This window comes from Penicillium diatomitis (assembly GCF_028827545.1).
Source record: "Penicillium diatomitis strain IBT 30728 chromosome Unknown utg000015l_segment0_segment0, whole genome shotgun sequence".
Taxonomy (NCBI): domain Eukaryota; kingdom Fungi; phylum Ascomycota; class Eurotiomycetes; order Eurotiales; family Aspergillaceae; genus Penicillium; species Penicillium diatomitis.
Genome location: NW_026623187.1, coordinates 309,145 through 327,629, shown reverse-complemented (window position 1 = coordinate 327,629; position 18,485 = coordinate 309,145). Strand labels below are relative to the sequence as shown.

At 50.7% G+C, this 18,485-nt stretch overlaps 5 protein-coding genes across 5 annotated transcripts; 2 read left to right on the top strand and 3 right to left on the bottom strand.

The window, feature by feature from the left end:
* Nucleotides 1-1,285: 1,285 nt before the first annotated feature.
* Nucleotides 1,286-2,423, top strand: N7539_008935 (uncharacterized protein; the record flags this gene model as incomplete). Its single annotated transcript, XM_056938530.1, has 3 exons — nucleotides 1,286-1,612; nucleotides 1,671-1,967; nucleotides 2,013-2,423. 3 exons carry the CDS (start codon nucleotides 1,286-1,288, stop codon nucleotides 2,421-2,423), a joined length of 1,035 nt encoding a protein of 344 aa, XP_056785907.1.
* Nucleotides 2,424-5,402: 2,979 nt separating this feature from the next.
* N7539_008934 (uncharacterized protein) lies at nucleotides 5,403-7,553 on the top strand (the record flags this gene model as incomplete). The annotated part of the gene is made up of 5 exons (XM_056938529.1): nucleotides 5,403-5,615; nucleotides 5,676-5,885; nucleotides 5,941-6,416; nucleotides 6,477-6,704; nucleotides 6,767-7,553. 5 exons carry the CDS (start codon nucleotides 5,403-5,405, stop codon nucleotides 7,551-7,553), a joined length of 1,914 nt encoding a protein of 637 aa, XP_056785906.1.
* Nucleotides 7,554-8,931: 1,378 nt separating this feature from the next.
* Nucleotides 8,932-9,375, bottom strand: N7539_008933 (putative GPI anchored protein; the record flags this gene model as incomplete). Its single annotated transcript, XM_056938528.1, has 1 exon — nucleotides 8,932-9,375. The coding sequence occupies one exon, from the start codon at nucleotides 9,373-9,375 to the stop codon at nucleotides 8,932-8,934; it is 444 nt and encodes a 147-aa protein (XP_056785905.1).
* Nucleotides 9,376-10,035: 660 nt separating this feature from the next.
* Nucleotides 10,036-10,974, bottom strand: N7539_008932 (uncharacterized protein; the record flags this gene model as incomplete). The annotated part of the gene is made up of 4 exons (XM_056938527.1): nucleotides 10,036-10,230; nucleotides 10,407-10,809; nucleotides 10,861-10,869; nucleotides 10,916-10,974. 4 exons carry the CDS (start codon nucleotides 10,972-10,974, stop codon nucleotides 10,036-10,038), a joined length of 666 nt encoding a protein of 221 aa, XP_056785904.1.
* Nucleotides 10,975-13,328: 2,354 nt separating this feature from the next.
* On the bottom strand, nucleotides 13,329-16,175 carry N7539_008931 (glycoside hydrolase family 55 protein; the record flags this gene model as incomplete). Its single annotated transcript, XM_056938526.1, has 3 exons — nucleotides 13,329-14,957; nucleotides 15,019-15,949; nucleotides 16,024-16,175. 3 exons carry the CDS (start codon nucleotides 16,173-16,175, stop codon nucleotides 13,329-13,331), a joined length of 2,712 nt encoding a protein of 903 aa, XP_056785903.1.
* Nucleotides 16,176-18,485: the final 2,310 nt, after the last annotated feature.

Sequence of the window (18,485 nt, the reverse complement as noted above, 5' to 3'; positions counted from 1 at the left end):
GGGTCAACTTATCAACTACTAGGATCCAGCAGGCGCGCAGGGATACGGAGCTGAGTGAGTGTGGTGAACGAATGGCTCGAATCTATCATCGTCTGCCGGCTTCATAGTCTCTCACGATGATAGCGAGCAATGCGCCTCCTTGATGGATCCTGACCGATGTGAAACTCCGGGGTAAGGCTCAATGGTTCAAACCTCCGGTCAAAGGACTACTTCGTGGCTCTGTGCCCAGTCCTGCATGTCCTCCGACTCGTGAGGATGCGTTCTAGAAGTCGCAAAAGGACATCTCTTACCGGTACTAGACAGGATCACTGTCATCTTTATCTCACTGCATCTCACTATTTTCCGGTTCTGGATGAGAGCAACCGATGACAGCGTACACTTTGTCGTCGAGGCCTGCTTGAGCAAACATAACTCGGTATGACGATGAGATCGGCGGTTTCGCACACCTTTTCGAGATGCATGGCTCATAAATCGAGCGCGTCGGTCTTCTCCGTATAACACAAGCTCTTCCTATGATGCGTTGAGGGATCTAAGGTATGGCCTTTTTCCGAGAGCTTCCCAGCAGAGGAAGAGGGCATTCAATGACACATCCAATCCGATCTGTACTCTCGACAAGAGTCGTTGGCGACTCGTGCAGATTTCCGCCAATGAGCGTGGATGCGTATTGCATTTGCCTGAGCTGGTCTTCGGCACTGTGTTGCGGATCTGGTCTATAAAAATTGTGAACCATGAATCGGGCCCGGGATGGAGGTCCAGACCACCACCATTTCCAATCGTTGACTGGACCAACCAAACCCCAATTGGAGCATCCCTCCCAGGGATATGGTACGTTGACCTCACTACTGTCTGGTATCGCTTCTCACGCTTTCACCATTTTACATTCTGTTCTCTTGTGTAAATACCTATGACCAATTGGCCAACAAACAAAGTCGTTTGGGCCTCGATCTCGGACTGGACCAACGAAGCTGAACATGGGGGTTCGACTCGCGAAGAGCTCCACACTTCTCGATCTACTATGTGAGAGATGCAATGTTGTCCAATGGTTCAAGCTTCAAGGCGACTGAGTAGCGAAGTCTATCGCTGTGACATCTCGATTGCCGAAGGTGGCGCTTGAAAAATGATATGGCTGTGGCTATAAATACTTGATTTCATGCTGCCCGAGAGACGAAAGACGTGCATGCTTGTTCCGAGTCTGAGTTGATAAAGAGCTCCCATTCAAGCGACTTTGACAGATCACTTGGTCAAAAGCACACCAGCCAGAACCAACCCCCTACCTCGACAAAAAATGGTCAGTCTTCACAAGCGAATTGCCTCCGAGGCATCAACCCTCGGGCCTACCAATGGAAGCACCCGGCGCACGCAGCTGCCCATGTTGGCGATTCCTGATCGTAACCGGTACAACCTCCTCTGCATGCTAGGCGAATTCGTTGGAACCTTTTTGTTCCTCTTCTTTTCCTTTGCAGGAACGCAAATCTCCAACACCCCGGCACCCGCCTCGGGATCCGATCCCAACACCTCCAATCTACTTTATGCCTCGCTCACCTTCGGCTTCTCATTGACGGTGAATGTCTGGGCCTTCTTCCGAGTGACCGGAGGTCTCTTCAACCCTGCGGTATGCAATTCATTCCTATAAAGCATCTTCTTCGTCTGACCTCCCTTCTTGATGATAGGTGACACTTGCCCTTTGTGTCGTGGGAGGTATGCCCATCGCGCGTGGACTGTATGTTTTCCCGGCACAGCTGCTTGGTGGCATCGCTGCTGCTGGCGTCGTTAGCTGCCTATTCCCGGGCCCTCTCAACGTTACAACTCGCCTGGGTGGAGGTGCCTCCATCTCCCAAGGCTTGTTCATCGAGATGTTCCTGACTGCGCAGCTCGTGTTTGTCATCACCATGTTGGCCGTTGTCAAGCACAAGTCAACTTTCCTCGCTCCCGTGGGAATTGGTCTTACCTTCTTCGTCTGCGAAATGGTTGGTAAGTCTACGTGGTGACACTACTATATCTCCGGTGTACAGTCGTCTTCTTACACACATCTTCTCTCGCCAGGTATCTACTATACCGGAGGCTCGTTGAACCCTGCTCGATCCCTTGGACCGGATGTCATCAACAGAAGCTTCCCGGGATACCACTGGATCTACTGGGTTGGACCACTTCTAGGTTCACTGCTTGCATCGGCCTTTTTCGCCCTCCTCCGGATGGTCCGTTTCGAGAAGATCAACCCCGGCCAGGATGCCAATGAGTGGGAGGCTAGTGCCGAAGCCGCTGCCAAGATACAATCGTGGACTTCGGACCAATCTCCAAGTGATCGGATCGACCATGGAGGCGAGACGTATTCTCCCAATGGTGCCAATGCCGCGCAGGGACAAACCGGCAATCAGTCTCGTGCTCCTGGCATCACCTCCGGCACCCCAGAGCAGCAAGTTTGAAGAACATGGTGCGATATCGATCACGACTCCAGTTGCACTAACTCTAAGCTTCATAGAGATTTGTGTGAGTCTGTGGGGTATTGAGAATATTGAACATGATATTGTAGTGAGGGGAGATGTCCTCGCCGGCATTCCTTCAAGCAAGTGAAGGGTTCCTGGTTGTGCTTTCTCCAATTCTTGTTCATCTATTGCGGCGTCTTTCGACCAGAGTCAGAACCGCGTGATTGAAGTAATGTGTTTGATGGGCCTGTCGTTTTACAGCACACTTTGTTGCCTGATTTTACCGTTGACAAAACTTCCAATCTTCAATGTGTAGAATTTGTGACATGGACGTGTAAATCCTTGGTATAAACCAGGTCTCTGCTCAACAAGCAAATGATCAACTTTCGGCGCTCACTTCTGGCGGTCGCTTTGTGATTGAGTTGCTATCCTGCGACCAAAGGTCATTCTTCAAATCGAAATTTCGTGTCCAAGGCTCCCAAAGATTTCAAATACTAGTTGATTCTATTGATAAGCAGTCACGCCCAGAGACTAATAGAGATCGTAAATTCCGTCTCAAGCAGACCTTGTCCCATGTTCTCGATTCCTTATTGCGTTTCGTTTTCCAAGGTTGGAATCTATATCAAGGCCATAGCGAGTCATCAATACTGCGCAAACACCCCAACGGACGGACCGTAAACACAAGCAATACACAATGAAGAGACTTACTCTCAAACAACCCTGAACCATAGCGCAGCCTCGTGGCGTTACCATTGTCCCAAGTCAGATCCGGAGCGGCTACGATTGACCACCCCAGGTGCTTTTTGCATGGATACAGTTCGATTATTGATGCATGCTCATGTCGCTAGGCACCCTAATAATAGCCCGCAATACGGCCGTTCACCTGGTTCTCTGCACTGAACATGAAGAATCACAAGAAGACTGGGTCGGAATGTATGGAATGATGTGTATGGCATGCCGATTGATTGGTCGTCCATCTGCCTCGTGCAGTATCTCTTGGTGCAGACAGGAGACAGTAGGATTGTGTTGAACACAAAAAGAAACCTTATCGCGCTCTGCGGCAGGCTCTCGAAAGTCGCTCGTTTTCGTGAAAATGGGGGGATCCATAGGCTACCCGTATTCATCCATTTGGTGCGAAGAAATGCAGATCGAGAGAGCAATAAGACTGGAAACTGGCCGCAATCTTGCTAATAACTTGACTTGGTCGTCTGTTCAACGCTGGTCTCCCTCACAATGACGAGTACTCGAATGCTATGGATGCCTTTCGTCCGTTTAGCGAGCGATTTGGTTTTTTCAAGTGAACTTGATTGAGGAACTCCTTCGTGCGCTCGGGCCGAAGCTTGGTTGAACCTTGACGTGAAAACGAGAATTGATGACCGCTTGAGTTATCTCGTCATCCTTACGGCTTGAAAAATAGACTGGGAGATTGAGCGGTTTGAAACGAGGTGACTCTTCGGTCGTGGGCCGCAATTCAAATCACTGCCACGATGCTCAAGCATTACTCTGATCCGGAGAGGAGGTTGTGATTGTTCTTTGAAAATGACAGGATCTTTGACCAGCAATTTTTCATGAAATTGCACTGTAAGGCTGCAACGAGAACAGCACAGACGTTGCGATCAAAACACCTCAGTTACTTGAAAGCTTCTCATTTACCTGCGCCACGGAGATCACAACTCGACGCAGTGGCTCTTCCGAGCATATGCCGTATATCGGGAGATTTTCATATCTTCGACGAGACATCCAGTTCGCCTTGGGCCGCGTAAGTCTTTGAGGCTTCTTGATATCATCAGTTTTCGTTGGATCGTGGCGTACTTTGTGAGTGAGAAAACTTGCCGCCCTTCGACTTTTCATCAGTACTGCTCGCATGAACCTTGCTAGGTGAGCTTCGATCGGCTTCGAAGCGACAAGCTTTCTGGGCGCATGTGGCTGTTGAATCTGGCCCTCTATTCGAGTGGAGCGCTTAAGAATGTAGCTTCTCCAAATGAATTGATTTAAATCTACCTTCGGCTTATCACCACCTCAAATGTTCATTCTTCCGCTCATTTGAATGAAAACTCTTAGCCATTTCCCGATACTCCCATGCCCTTCTATATCGGATTTGGCTGCATTCCCCCGTTTTCAAGTAAAACTTGAACAGGATCATTTTTTTGTTCAAGAGGAGATAACTAGGAGGTTCCTCAAAGTAGTCATCACAGGCTTTGGCTATCAATTGCCCTAGATTGCCATTTTGAAAACTGACAATTGATGAAGTTCCTCCCTCGGTGCTGCGTGGTTTGCGTGGCCAGGACCAGCTGTTATTTAGTGTTGAGAGGTTGGAGGTTGGAGGTTTTGCCCTGCGTGGGCAGGTTTTGCCTCCTTCCTCTCCCCAACCCGTTCCGATCTCGTGCTGCTTCCTGTGTCTTTGGACCGCTGAAGATCCCTCAACAATTATTCCTTGTTGGAAAGGGGATTACCTTTGAAAAATGAACAACGCGTACTGATCTTTTCATTACTCCACATTTCAGCCAGGACATTGCGGACTGCCATTGTCGACAGCTTTGGCGCGCTCGACGAGTCGTAACTTGATATGTGTGAGATACGCCAGCAATCTGCAAGGACTTGATCTTGACGAGCCTCCTGGAAGATGAAGCTTGTGGTTTACTCGTGTTTTCTTTCAATCCAGCACATAATTGAAGAGCATCGTAGAACGCACCATTGGATTTGGGTACGATATGGCTAAGCCCCAGAGAGCAGCAGTCTGTGGATGAAAAACGACCATGACTCGCCGAGAGATCAAAGTGGATCGAACATGACGTCGTGTCCCCACATTGTACCCCCTCCTCCGGAACCGCAGTGCAGGCGGAGCAGGCTCGGCAGCCACGGCAAACCCGGGGCAGTCAACAACAACAATAACAGCACAGCGAATCTGTGATTCCAAGTGCTGAACAATACCGCGCCTTTAGGGACTTGACACGAGGTACTCTAGGCTCACATCTCAATATGAGTCATGAAGCAGGTGTTTCAGGGGAAGGGAACAACGAAACACCCGAGCTCAGTCTCACCGCGTTCACCAACAGCAGGGGCTCGACAGATTCCGGAAATTCAAGAAAACCCAACGTACAATGGAAGCCAGCGTCGCGAACGGTGGAGGAAACGCTTGCACAGGGGCTCTCCAATGAAGATCTGTGGCTATTGATTCGGAGATTTAACAAAGTAAGCTTGCGCAGGGACCGGCGGTCAAAAGTCTCTAATGAGTTGACATGTGATCGTTAGCAAATATACCATGTGAAAGCGATCGACGATACAGCTGGTCGCAACCTTGACTTGAATCGTGTCGAAGATGAACAGTTTCCGCCAGAGAAGCTGCGCATGACTATCGAGCGATTTTATACGTCTGTGATCGTTGGACTTGCGGAATTTTGCCGACAAGTGACACGTTTACGGTCCTGGCGTGAGCCAGGACGGACGACTGTATTTGCGTTGGTGAGTCTTTCTGCAATAGTATTCGTCTACAGTTTGGGGGTGCTAACAACCACAGGCTTATTTCCTCGCGTGGCACTTCAATATCCTGGTCCCTACATCAGTGGGCTTGCTGATGGCTTTGATCATGTTTCCTCCCCTCCGGCCAATGCTTTTCCCCTGCTCTCCAGCCTCTACGGGCTCAAAGCTATCTGATGATGAGGTCCAACAAACAGAATCTCACGACAGCATTACGGGAGTTCCAGAGGTCCACAAAGGTGAAGCGGCCGAGCAGGAAGCCAAGAATATGGTCGATAGCGTGGCAAACATTGCCATCGAGACCGCGGCTGGAAAGTACGGCCAGACTGTAGCCGAAGATGCAGAGGAAGTGCCGGCTTCGTCTTCGCTGCGTTCTGTTCCCGTGGGGGAAGACGGGGCGGAAGGCGTTGCAGAAGATAGGACTAAGAAGCCGATCAAGATGAAGGTGGCGCGAGGCACTGATCAGGTTATGCGTGTGATCAGTGATGTTACTGATGTGTACGAGCAATTTGCAAAGTCAGTCATCCATTCCACATACGCCGGGATATGGCGAGTCCGCTAACAAGCTGATAACAGCCTGATGTCACCGACTCCTCCTTTCAACCTCGTCATACCGCGCCTGCGCCTTCTCGGTATCCTGGGCTTCGTGTTCCTCGCATTCCCGTTCACCTCGAGTCATCTCATTGTCAAGTCCGTGGGATTCACCCTGGGTCTTGGATTTTTCGGTGATCCACTATTTGTCTTTGGTATGGCATTTTTGAACAGGACCGTCCCCGACTGGAAAGATCGCATGGATATCCAAAAGTAAGACTCTGCCAACATCTGTTGAAAATTTGACAATGTGGCTAACAAAAACGTCAACTCAGAACTTTGCTGGAAGGAACTCCAACAAACGCCCAGCTGGCCCTCACTTTACTTCGCATTGGAGAAATTAACTCGGCGCCCTTACCCCCACCACCGAACTCCAGCAGCGATGAGCCAGAATGGCCTATTCGACGGAAGAAGTCATCGACCAAGCTTCTCACAGAGGGTAGCGGCGCCCTCGAATCAACCGAATCCCTACAAACGATTGGTCCCGAGGGCTCTATTCAGTCGGTGAAACCCCCGAAGAAAAAGTTCTTCTCCCGACTTCTGAGATTCGTCAGACGCACCATTGCAACAGCCATCAAGGGACACATAGCATTTGATCGTGCGATGGCGATCGCAGGCTCCGCCCACACGAAAAGTCTACTCAGCATGCTCCAAAGCAAGCACTTTTCTTCCAAGCCCTTTGGTCCTCTTAAGTTCGACGCAAAATTCATGAAAAAGCGAGGCGCCGCGGTGATCGATTCCACAAAGGAGCCGCCACTCCTTTACTTTACCACCTACCAGTCCGCCGGATTGGACGACCTGCGCATTGAAAGTCGCAAGAAAGGATCAGTGCTCTTCCAAATTCCCGTGACGGATATTCGAGAGTTGAAAAAGACTGAGGGTCTGGGGTGGAAGGGAAAGCTGATTGTTGAGTTGACGGCCGGCAGTAAAGAGGCTGCGGATGGATTGGTGATCAATGGAAAAGAAGAGGGCCAGTCGTTCCACCTCACTGGGATGAGATCTCGAAATCAGTTGTTCAATCGGTTGGTCGCCATGGATGCCCAGTTTTGGGAGAGTCGATAATTTCTCCATGGATGGGGATGTCTGTAGTCAAATCTAGAGTGCCGTCGCGGGTATCCATGCCAGCTGAACAGATCGTCAAAGATCCACAATGTCATGTTTCATTTATCCTCAGGAATTCAGGAAGGCTGGAGCTGGCACAACAGCTTCTTCCATCTGTATGACCCCACATGGTGGCCTATTCTACAGTCCACACGGTTGTCAGCGGAGTTGGTGAAAGCGACGATATCTCGCTGCCAGGTAGTACTTACACATTTTGCTGGTGTCTCTTTCCATCTCAATCTTGAAAATGCAGGTTGATCGTTCCAATATCGCTGCGTGAGAGGTGTCTCAGGTGCTGTCTCGACATAAGCAATGTGATGCCTGGGCCAGATCTCCAGGCAAAATGCTATGAAACACCTCCACCAAGCTGCCAGGGACGCATCAAACAGAATAGGTCATCTAGAGCTTCCACTTAGCTCATCTCGGTTGGCATAATCTCGATACATGTGCTTTTGTGATGAAGTTGTCTCCTGGTACGGGAATTAATGCACAGTGCAAGGAACAGGATGAAATACCGATTCTCTGCAGATCCCCTTGCGATACATCACAGGATCGATCCTCTGCCCGCCCGAAACTCACTCCGCACCAAACTATACCCTAATTGCCATATTTCGAGCTCAAACCCCCTTGTATGGATGGATCTCCGCATTCTTAAGCTTACGTCACTGCAAGGCTCTCTAGACAGCGAGTCAGGAGCGGATCGATTTAAGCCTAGCTTGCATCTCAATGAGGTCATCGCGAGAGGGCTAGAATGGTTATCTGTGGCGCTCAGAAGCAGAGATAGCAACCACTCATTATCGCGAGTATACTGATTAACATTACCAATTTGAACGGAGGAAGAGCAGATGAAGCAGCCTCAACACGATACATATTCTGAATATCACCATATGCTCGTCCAGGAGACATACGTCCATTGTCAACCATCGAAGCTGGTTTAGGTAGTCATAGATTATGCTGTAACACGTCTTGCTATCCCTTCAAATGCAGAATGTTGCTGCGAATGGCGTCCTAATCATCTCCCATGACTCTCTCTGGATTACAAGGAAGTTATGAGCGAGCACGGACGATATCAATAATGTAGTAAGAGTCATATTTCAAATCGTACTATTTACAATAATTGCCAAGGACGTACAACAGGCGGCTACTCTATTATAATAGACAAGCCGACCGTGATGTATCAGGCGTGATATTAACATAAGAAAGCCACCGTACAGGCCTTCTTGCATAGCAAGGGGAAGGATATCCTGGTAAATCATGTATGGTGGGTCCCAAAACCACCTCCAATCACCTCACCAACGCCAAAACAACAAAGATGTGAAGATTTCAAACCTCTGTTGATCTAGAGAGCGGCCATGACGCCGAGCACACCAGCAACACCAACCATGGCAGCGTTGCCGAGACCGGTGGCAGCGACGGCGCCGCCGGTGGAGGTAGCGGTGCCAGTGGAGCTCATGGTGGTAGTCTGGCCGTTGGAGTTGGTGGTGGTGACAGCAGTGGTGTAAGTGGAGGTGTGGGTGGTAGCGCTGGAGGAGGACTCGGTGGCGCTGGACTTGCTGGCCGAGGCAGAAGAAGCAGCAGCGCTGGCGGCGGTGGAAGCAGCGCTGGCGGCGGTGGAAGCAGCGCTGGCGGCGGTGCTCAGGGCACTAGCGACGGCACCGCCAGCGGTGGAGGCAGCATTGGAGATGTCGGTGGCAGCGGAGCCGGCGGCGTTGCCGTTATCCTGGGGCATGGCAACGGCGGCACCGGCCAGCAGGAGGTAAGAGGTGAAAGTGGTGAACTTCATTTTGATTGAGAAGTGGTAGTTGGATGGGAGTATCCAAAAAAAGAGGAGATTGATATATGGCTGAGGTGAGTGATTGGAGAAAGTGGAAAATTGAAAAGTAGCATGCCTGACTGGGCAACTGCCATACTCTTATATACCGTGGAAGTCACGGTACCAATTTCCCATTCGATCATACCGGAGTTCCCGTGGAGGCTCGTAGGCGAGAGAGAGACGATGCAGCATAACAGGGCGACTGGGGAAACCCAGCTCAGTGGCGATATGACCTCAGCCCTGCCAGGGTCAACGAAGCCTCAAACATGATTCCTCACCCCCACAAACAATGATTACATGATCGTGGAACACGCCATCATCACATTGACTTTCGGGACCTCTCCCCCAGCCCGGCAACCAGAATGCAACGAGGCCAAAACTTGGTCACGCCAATAGAGACCATCGAGTTCCCACTACCATCTCGTCAGACTGGGCAGTTGAAATGTTTCGCGGAGGCTCCTCGATGCGATTTCTCAGTGGAGCACGGGCCGGGGGACGTTGTGCGAATGCGCGCAAAGGTGCCTCACCCAGGAAATGAGAGGCCCTTTGTGGGAGGTCTAGCAATTGACCAACGGTCTCGAGTCTCTCGACTTGTGGAGTATCTGAACGGATACGATTCAGGGAAGTCCTCTACGAAGCGCCTGCCTCGTCAGAAGCATCATTGCCAAGCTGCCCAAGCGCATGCGTATGCAGTTGGTGCACATTGCACATTGCGCTTGCGGTGACTGCAATCAGTGCATAATGACCGTACAGTATCTGTACGAAGTTATACGTTGCTGCCTGCGGAGCGGCTTCGTAGTCGTACGCGCACGAGTTTTCATCGCTCTATATAACCATCAAACCTCACCAGCTGGCCATGGTTTATGTCATGAACTATTAGAGATAACATCTGCTCTTACCGACAACATGCTTCGCCAGTGCCCAGGGCCTACCCCTTGTGGGTGGAATTCGAGCCGGAAAAGCAATTTGGTGACTTGAGTCCAGACCAAACTGCAACCTACCGAGAGGGGACGCTGAGAGGCCTCAAACCGGGGCAGTAGGCCACCTGCGGAAAGGAGGTTCCTGGTTTTCCAGACGGTGTGAATTAAAATGAGATCTGCCAAGACGGAGTCGTCTGGGGCATGACGTTGGATGTGGGCGGGTGAAACCGCCCGGGTGCGAATCAGGTGACGGCGAAATGTGGGGTTGCGGAGTGCAGCCGGCATCTTGTTTTCTTCTCTTTCTCTTCTCGTCTTCGCTCGTCTCAACAAATCACTTGCGTTGCGCCACGCAGGAGGCGCAATCTGGCAGCACCCCATCAAATCGGACCGAGGGACAGCAGGGCGGTCGGCATCACAGCCACCCGACGGACACGCGTTGTAGCTAAAGATAGGAGCACTCATGTACTGCACTGCAGCATCGGCGCTCCATGGTACAGCAGCAGGCCCAGCAGCTGATCCCGACGAGAGTACTCACTACTCAATACTGTAGTGTTTAGAGTGCAGTACGGATCAGACCCCCCAAAATCGACCCCCAAACTTCCAGGACGCCTTGCCTTTCTAGCCTGACGCCGCCTGGGGCGGACCGCATGTCCGGTACGAACCTGTCAGCGTGGTGCATCAACCTCGGGGCAGGGATCATTCCAGGTCATTCAAGGCCCAGACGTCTGACAAGCAGAAACCCCAGACTTCCAAGCTCGTGACGCGTTCGGGCCCCTGGATATTCCGTTGTATCACCCGGACATGGTGGATCTGAGGCCGGACAGCTCTCTGAAATGGCTAGCTTCCATCAACCCAGTAGCCCAACAGGATGTTGCATAGCTGTTCACCGCAAAAGAATTGATGCAGTCTGGGCCTTTGCCTAGACTCGATTTGGATTTCCATCCTTCTTCCGCGGGCCAAAGCAGGCGGAAACCCGTCCCTGAACCATGCTTTCAGTACAGTTGCTCATTCATTATTCATTCAAGGAAATGAGCCATATCTCTCGGACTCACGAGTTGGCAAGCTGCCCAGGCACCGTGCGATTGATGGTATTGTCGCGTGGATTTGGGACGGTAAGGGTTCAAGAGGCTTGGAGAGAACTTTCATCCTCTCTGATGATTCGAGGGTCCAGAACCCCCAAGACAAGTGCCTTTGACTTTCTGAACTTGGACAGTGAACCATTGGGTCTCGTTGAGTGTTGAGTGTTGACAGCCTGACTTCACGCTTGCCAGAGACTGAACTCTTCGTTCGCTTTGGGAATTGAAATTTGTGTCGATATCCACGGTGTCTGCCAGTGCTGGAACGTGCGGCCCTCCGCTATTGCTCGCGACGTTGGCTCAGAGCCATGTGCTCAGCACGTGGTCCTCACACAGACGGGCACTGGAAGAGATCAGCCCGGATGGGAGAGATTGTGAACTCTGGAGTGCAGATAGTTTTCCGCACTGCGGAAGTAAGGTCCGAATGATCCGAAGTAAGGTCCGAATGATCCGGTGCCTGCTTTTCGATATCTTTCCCGATAGCCTTTTTTATAATGAGATACTGATCTGAAGTCTATGGTTGAATTCAATTATGATATCCGACTTATTTACAAAAACGATGAGCGCCATATCCTATGGTCAGGAGAGGTGACATGGAAAGGCGACGCAGCACAAACGTACAACAAACGCGGCTTGTGGTCCTTATCAACAACGGTGGAACGACATCATAGAGACGAAATCAAAAAACACATCGCAAGAAAACATTTGTGTAAGCGAATGTGGCTTGTCATCATCATAACAACGGCTGGTAACATAAGCCAACCATCGTATATGATGAATCTCAGAGACTTCCAATGCCTCTCTCGCATCTGCGGTATGCTGTGGACTTATGAGTCAACGACTCGCCAGATTCCTCCAGCAGAGTGCTTTGTTAAGATCATTCTCCAGATCAACTTTATAGGTGACAGCATGTAGTTCTGGATTCTCATTGAAGAGGTCGCCAACGCCGCTACCTTGGACAAAGTGATCCAGGTGAATTGCAGTGAGACTGTTTGGTTCAGAAGGCTCGAAAGCATCCAGACTATCACCCATGGGAGAAACCGAACTGGACGGAAAACCTTGGCAAGGTTTGTGTGTTCCAGCCTGGCAATGGTGATGTCTTTCGTGGACTGACCATTTAGTTCATACCTGTCTAAAAAAATCTCGTACAGTGTGGTGATCAACAGCACTGTTACAGCGAGGTGATGAGTGGTAGGTACTGTTACAGTGTGTTGATCAAAAGCACTGTCTAAGAAAGCCGGCCAGGTTGAGGAAAGAAGAAAGAAAGAAAAAAAAAAAGAAAAGAAAGCTGGGAGGGAAGGTATTTATACTGTACTGGGAGGGCAAACAATTTGGCTACAACAGGTAATGAGGAGAGCAAACAACTAGGGCACAGCACACGAGGAGCTCGCGTCTGGCCGGGCGAGATTTTCGACAATACGAGTTGATCATGCGAATCTCGCTCGCTTGTGAGGTGCAAACATTCAGCGATCGCACAAAAGGTGATTCTAACAAAACCACAAGAAACGGCTGAACATCCGCAAGCCAGTAGCTCGATTGGAGCCTGGTTGGTGTCTTTTGTGCCAGTACCAAGCGCATGCATCCAGAGGTCCGCTGCCCGAATGACTCCAGACGTATGCTTGCGCAGATTTCTTCGCCGGAACTGGGCCACATGGTGGCCAAGGGAAGAATTGAAATGTAGAGGGATTCTATATGAGTATAGTATAAGATTGGGTTCATGCCAGCTATCTCTGTGCTCGGCTAATACGAAAACAAATAGTGTCAAAACCTGGATATATGAGGAGGTACCTTCTGTCGATGATGGCTCATCAAATTATTTGTTGGACTGTGAAGAAAATCCGAAGCTTTCGTCGCTCAGGGTAATTAAACTCGTCGTCTACTTATATTCACAATACTAAAATATACACATGGAAGCAGACAGAATCGTCTATCCCGAGAATTGGCCGTAAGCCTGAATCAAACTCTCCCATCCACCGGCATGATCAGCTTCCTTGGGATTGGAGTTCCCGTCCAGGATCACAACGTCCGTCATCCGCGTGCTGATCGAATACCAGACCAGATTCTTCGGCGTGCCCGCCACTCTCATCATGTTGGTCTGGCATTTGCCCTGGCACGGCTCGTTGTATTCTCCATTCCAAGGCCCATCGAAGAAAGCCCACGCTGCAGAGTTATACAAAGCGATATCGGCCCCGCCGTCGACATTCGTTGCTAGAGACGTGCGGCACTTGTCGTCGGTTTTTCCACACCATGTGAAATCCGGATCTCCCAGTTTAGGCTCGTGGGTCCATGGCGCGGGTGCTCTAGCATATTCGCCCGTGCCTTGCATATACGGTGATTCGCTCTGCAAAAGACCTGCGAACACGTTGCTAGCGCCATGAAAGTTATAGTTGTAGAGCCAGTTGTGCTCAAACCCGGTTCCGGTGAGCCATGTTCCTTTGGTTGACTCAACGAGAAGACCACGACCTGTTGAGATGATAGTGAGTATCGATTCACTGTCCAAATTATGATCGGCAGTCCAGCCCCAGACATTCTCGATGTAAGCGGAAGACGACTCGGTCAGATGCATGAGCATGAATGCCGCCATACAGTCCTTTGGCTCCTGGGAGACGCAGTCTTCGGAAATGGATGTCTCGGCGGTCCCTCCCACAGTGATAACGGTATTCCACATTCCTACATCACCAGGCTGGCTGCCCGCCGCGTTGATCTCGACTATCTTCGCACCTGGAAGAATCTCGGCGGCGGAGAATCGCATGTCTTGGATCTCGACCACGCCGACGTCGCCTGGGTGACCGACTTTGATCACCGCACGAGGCTCGGATGCGTTCTTGAAAGCATCACCGTAGCCAGAAATGACAGACCAGGCTTCGCCCACGATTCGGGATCCGATGGGGATGAAGATTGTGTCTGACACTTTGTACACACCGAAAGGAATATACGTGATCTTGCAATTTGCGGCGTTTTCAGCGAGAATGGCGTTGAGGGATTCGGTGTCGTCGGTCGTGCCATCGCCCTTGACCACGTGGTCAGTGACGGACTTGACGTTTACCACCTCTACATCACTGTAGCCGGCATACGTTGGCTGGGATCGGGTAAAATAGCGGTCGTTGACGAGAAGCGGCTCGGGTCTTTTGGTGATCCAGGATCCTCCAGCATTATAATTGCCCGGAACCATGGTTCCCCAGACCCAGGTATCAACATGAGAAGTGGCATTCAGACGGGTAGCACCATTGACATCCACTGCAATGGGGTTCTCGGAGGTATAGTCCAGATTCTGAATCAGGAACTGACTGTTCCGGGAACCTGTATCCTGCGAAGAATCGTGGAATCGAATCAATGGGCCCGAGTTTGTCGAGGATGAATCCAGGATCACTAGGCTTCCCAATGAGTTGGTCGTCATGTTCACGCCGGTACCGCAAGTGTCGAATAGAGCTCCTTGAATGAGAACAGTCCAGCCGCCAGCGGCATGGAATGCGGTGCGACAACCCACAAATCGAATGTTCTTAAAATTCACTTGCTGGTTGGAGTTCATAATCCCGATGGCGCCACCGGTAATGATCTGCCGTGAAATTAGCTCGTCTCTTGCCAGAGAAGGTCAGGAGTTAGCAGCTTCGACTTACCACATCCGTCACAGCTATCGTCGAACCGGCGACAATGTCAATCCCAGTGTGAGAGCATTCGCCCGTTGGCATCCTCACTTGAACCCCCGTCAGACCACTTCCTTGCGCCACGCCCCATTGTAAGGCAGTGAGATCTTGAGTGGGCGACACGTCCGTCGTGTCGAGAATCAAATTTTTCATCAAAGTCATGAAGCTCGTTTCCGGGTTGCCATTGTGCTTGTCGTAGCCCATGACGAGGTAATCCCCCGAAAAGCCAGAAGCTGCTTTAAGCACAGGTGGGTTGCTGGGATCTCCGACAATAATAGTACCAACGGTCAGGTTGAGCGTACTGCGCAACTGATACACTCCTCCTGGGAGATAGACATGGGCCGGATTGCGCGTTACGCCCGTTCCTTTACGCGTGCCTCCGTTTCCGTCGTCATCGATGGCTTTTTGCAGCGCCGCGGCTTGATCACCAGTGCCATCGTTGATGACGTTGTAATCCATTGCATTGCGAAATACAGGATATGTGGTTGGAGACTTGGAGTAGGGAGCATATCCTGCAGCCTTGCCGCCATGATTCTGAGCCTCGAACCAATATACAAAGTCTGCATTGATCATGGGGCTATGGCACGTGTGAACTGTCAGGTTGCTCGCAGATTCCGAAGGCGTGGGGCTGCTTGCTTGGGTACTTGAAGTCTGAGCTGCAACTGAAGTGGATGTTGTTTCGGACGCGGGTACAGACGAAGACGTGGTCGCTTGCAGAGGCGCATGAGCGAATGAAGAGGATATGACTGAACTTATGACGCTCGAATAGACATTTCCGGGGTAGGGTGAGCCAGGAATGGAGCCATCTTCATCTGCCTCTTCATCTGCATTCGTATCTGCAGAGGGGGAGTCCGGAACTTCAGCATTGTTGGAAGCCGTGCCTGACAACCCTGGGAGTCCGTATCTGTTCCATTTCTCGAAGTCAGTCGGGCTCGCTGGTTATGCACAGCTCATGCTTTCCTTCAGCAGTCAACTTACTGGCCGATATTATAGAGCCACGAGGGACCAATCCGTTGTGGCACGTCCGCAGTAGACTGTTTCTCTTGGTTCTTTTCTGGCGGAAGCTTGTCCGCAGTGACAGTTGCCGCAAGCCATGAAACCAGACAAACGGAGTATTTTGACCTCTGCATGGCAGCTATCAAACGTTGCCCTCGGCCAAAGCTCGCGCAGATCCAGGGCTAAATGAGCCTCTTAGGCAAAAAGTTACCTCGACAGGTTATTTACTTCTCAGAACGGTTGAACCTCGGAGCCAAGTCAGGTTCTAGATCTCGATCCGTCGCCAATCAAAGTCCAAAGCGCCAGCTCGGATCTAAACAGTCGTGGTGCGATTGGTATGTCCGCGTGCAAGTCAGCTCCCCAGGAATGCGACTGCATCGCAGGGCGGTTGCCCCCTGGAGACGGGCACCGCCATGTCGCGTTTCAAGGAACAAGCCATCTTACAGGATCTGGTGGTACCTATCCCCAGCGACCTTACGTGGTGATAGACAAGGGTGACTTGCACAGGTTCAAGCATCTGACCAGCATTTGCGCAGGCAAATATGGGACAAATCATGAAGATCTTCGTATTGATGAGACATGCGTTGACGAGTGCCCCAAATTCAGGCAGGGACCACGTTGTTAGACAACGCCTAGTGACAAAATATGTACGGTCGCATGGTCGCTTTTTAGAACCACGATATCGCCATCGTGCCTTGGGTATACCAAGGCTTGGGACTGTACATGGAGATTAAGAAGCTCAGTCCTCCCGTGTACCTGTGTCGAAAGCTAAAAGCTTCCAATGGTGCTCAGGCAAAACAGGCGAGGTATTGGAAGTAGTTGAAACCTGGGCACCTGCCGGTAGCTAATGAAAGCTACCAGGCCCCTGAAAACACTCCGAATTAGGTACGTAGATGGAAGCATCCATTCGACGATTCCTGTGAATAGCATACAGATCTGACCTATAATGTTCGACCTAAGCATCCTAGCTTACCAGATTGTGTTTCGTGGCCCATACCTGCTGGAGTGAAAGATTGGTTCAATCAGCGAGTCCACTTGAGCGATGCAGGGGACTTCTCCAAGTCACGAAATCCATCTCTTAAGGTATCTATGGCCTACGGGGCTTCCAATATTGCTGCCCAATTAGACAAAATGACTCCGAAGAAGAAGCCGGAATTCATTTACTACTAAGTAGTCATCCCAGCCAGCTTGATGCCCGAATCCAACTTGCGCAGACACACTAGGAAGTTCGATTTCCCGCCTGAGGCATGGAAAATAACACGCAGCTTGAATGCAAGGGAGGCAGACTGACGTCTTGTTTCTTGTCAGGCTTATTCATGCTCGGAATGCTGTTCGGCAGGACGCTGACCATGGCCCAGGGATATTCTAGACTCGCATCCAGGGGCCACTTGCTGGAAATCTGGAGGAAAATGGTTGTCTACGGAGCCCTTTCTGCGCTCCAACGCAGGCTTCAAGTAATTGTCAAGCAATAGGGCCCAAACCTGATCGGAGAATATCAAATCGACATACCAAACGCTCCGAGGTATAGGGCCTTTTTTTAAGGGCTTGGTCTTGCCTAGATGTATTCCTAAACTCCGATCGGTGATAACATTTTGAGCAAAGACAAGACATGACATGAGCTGAACCCTTCCAGATGACCTGCAATTCACCAATTTTCCAAGTTGACAGAATATCAACGACGAGCAGGGAATATGCCGCAAACTTGATTCAGGTGTGAGAATGAGGAGCTATATAGTTGTTTTTCCAGGGCGATTATGTTGATCAACGGAACGTTCTTAGTTCTACATGTTGCATTCGGTAACTTCAGGGTGTCAGTCGCTGTGGGAGTCTTTGGTTCTGTCAACCGCAGCGTGTCACGATAATCCTTCTCCTCTAGACAACGCCCATCCGGGGCATTCACCGGGTTGTTATGCAGGGACTTGGCGAGATTGACGTCAGCGACACATGTTTGACAGCCGCGGAATCATTCCTCAAGCTCTAAAGAGCAAAGTACAGCCTGGGTGGTGTACTCGAGATTCCGGACAAAGGGGAGAGCTTGGAAAACTGTAACTGACATGGATTCAGTTGACCCGGTGATCCGCAAGTCCATTGCAACCAGGCAAGCAGGAGTGAGTCCATCTTGTTACGCCCATTCATCTACAGAGCAAGCTATAACTTAGCTCCCACTCTCTTTGAGCTCCATGAGAACGAACGGTCTGGGCTCGGTCATGATCCCGTCAATTCTCAGATCGCACATATGACCCATGGTGCCACGACCGAACCATTCCTACATCTCATCATAAATGGCCCGCACAGCGGCCAGTATGTTGGTGGGAATCGACTCAATTAATACGCGACTGAGACGACCGCTCACTTCATCTTGACATCTGAGTTATAGGGTCTTCGGAGCTTCCATACTGACATGAGAGAGGGGCTGTCCAATGTATATGAATGAGAAATCAGCG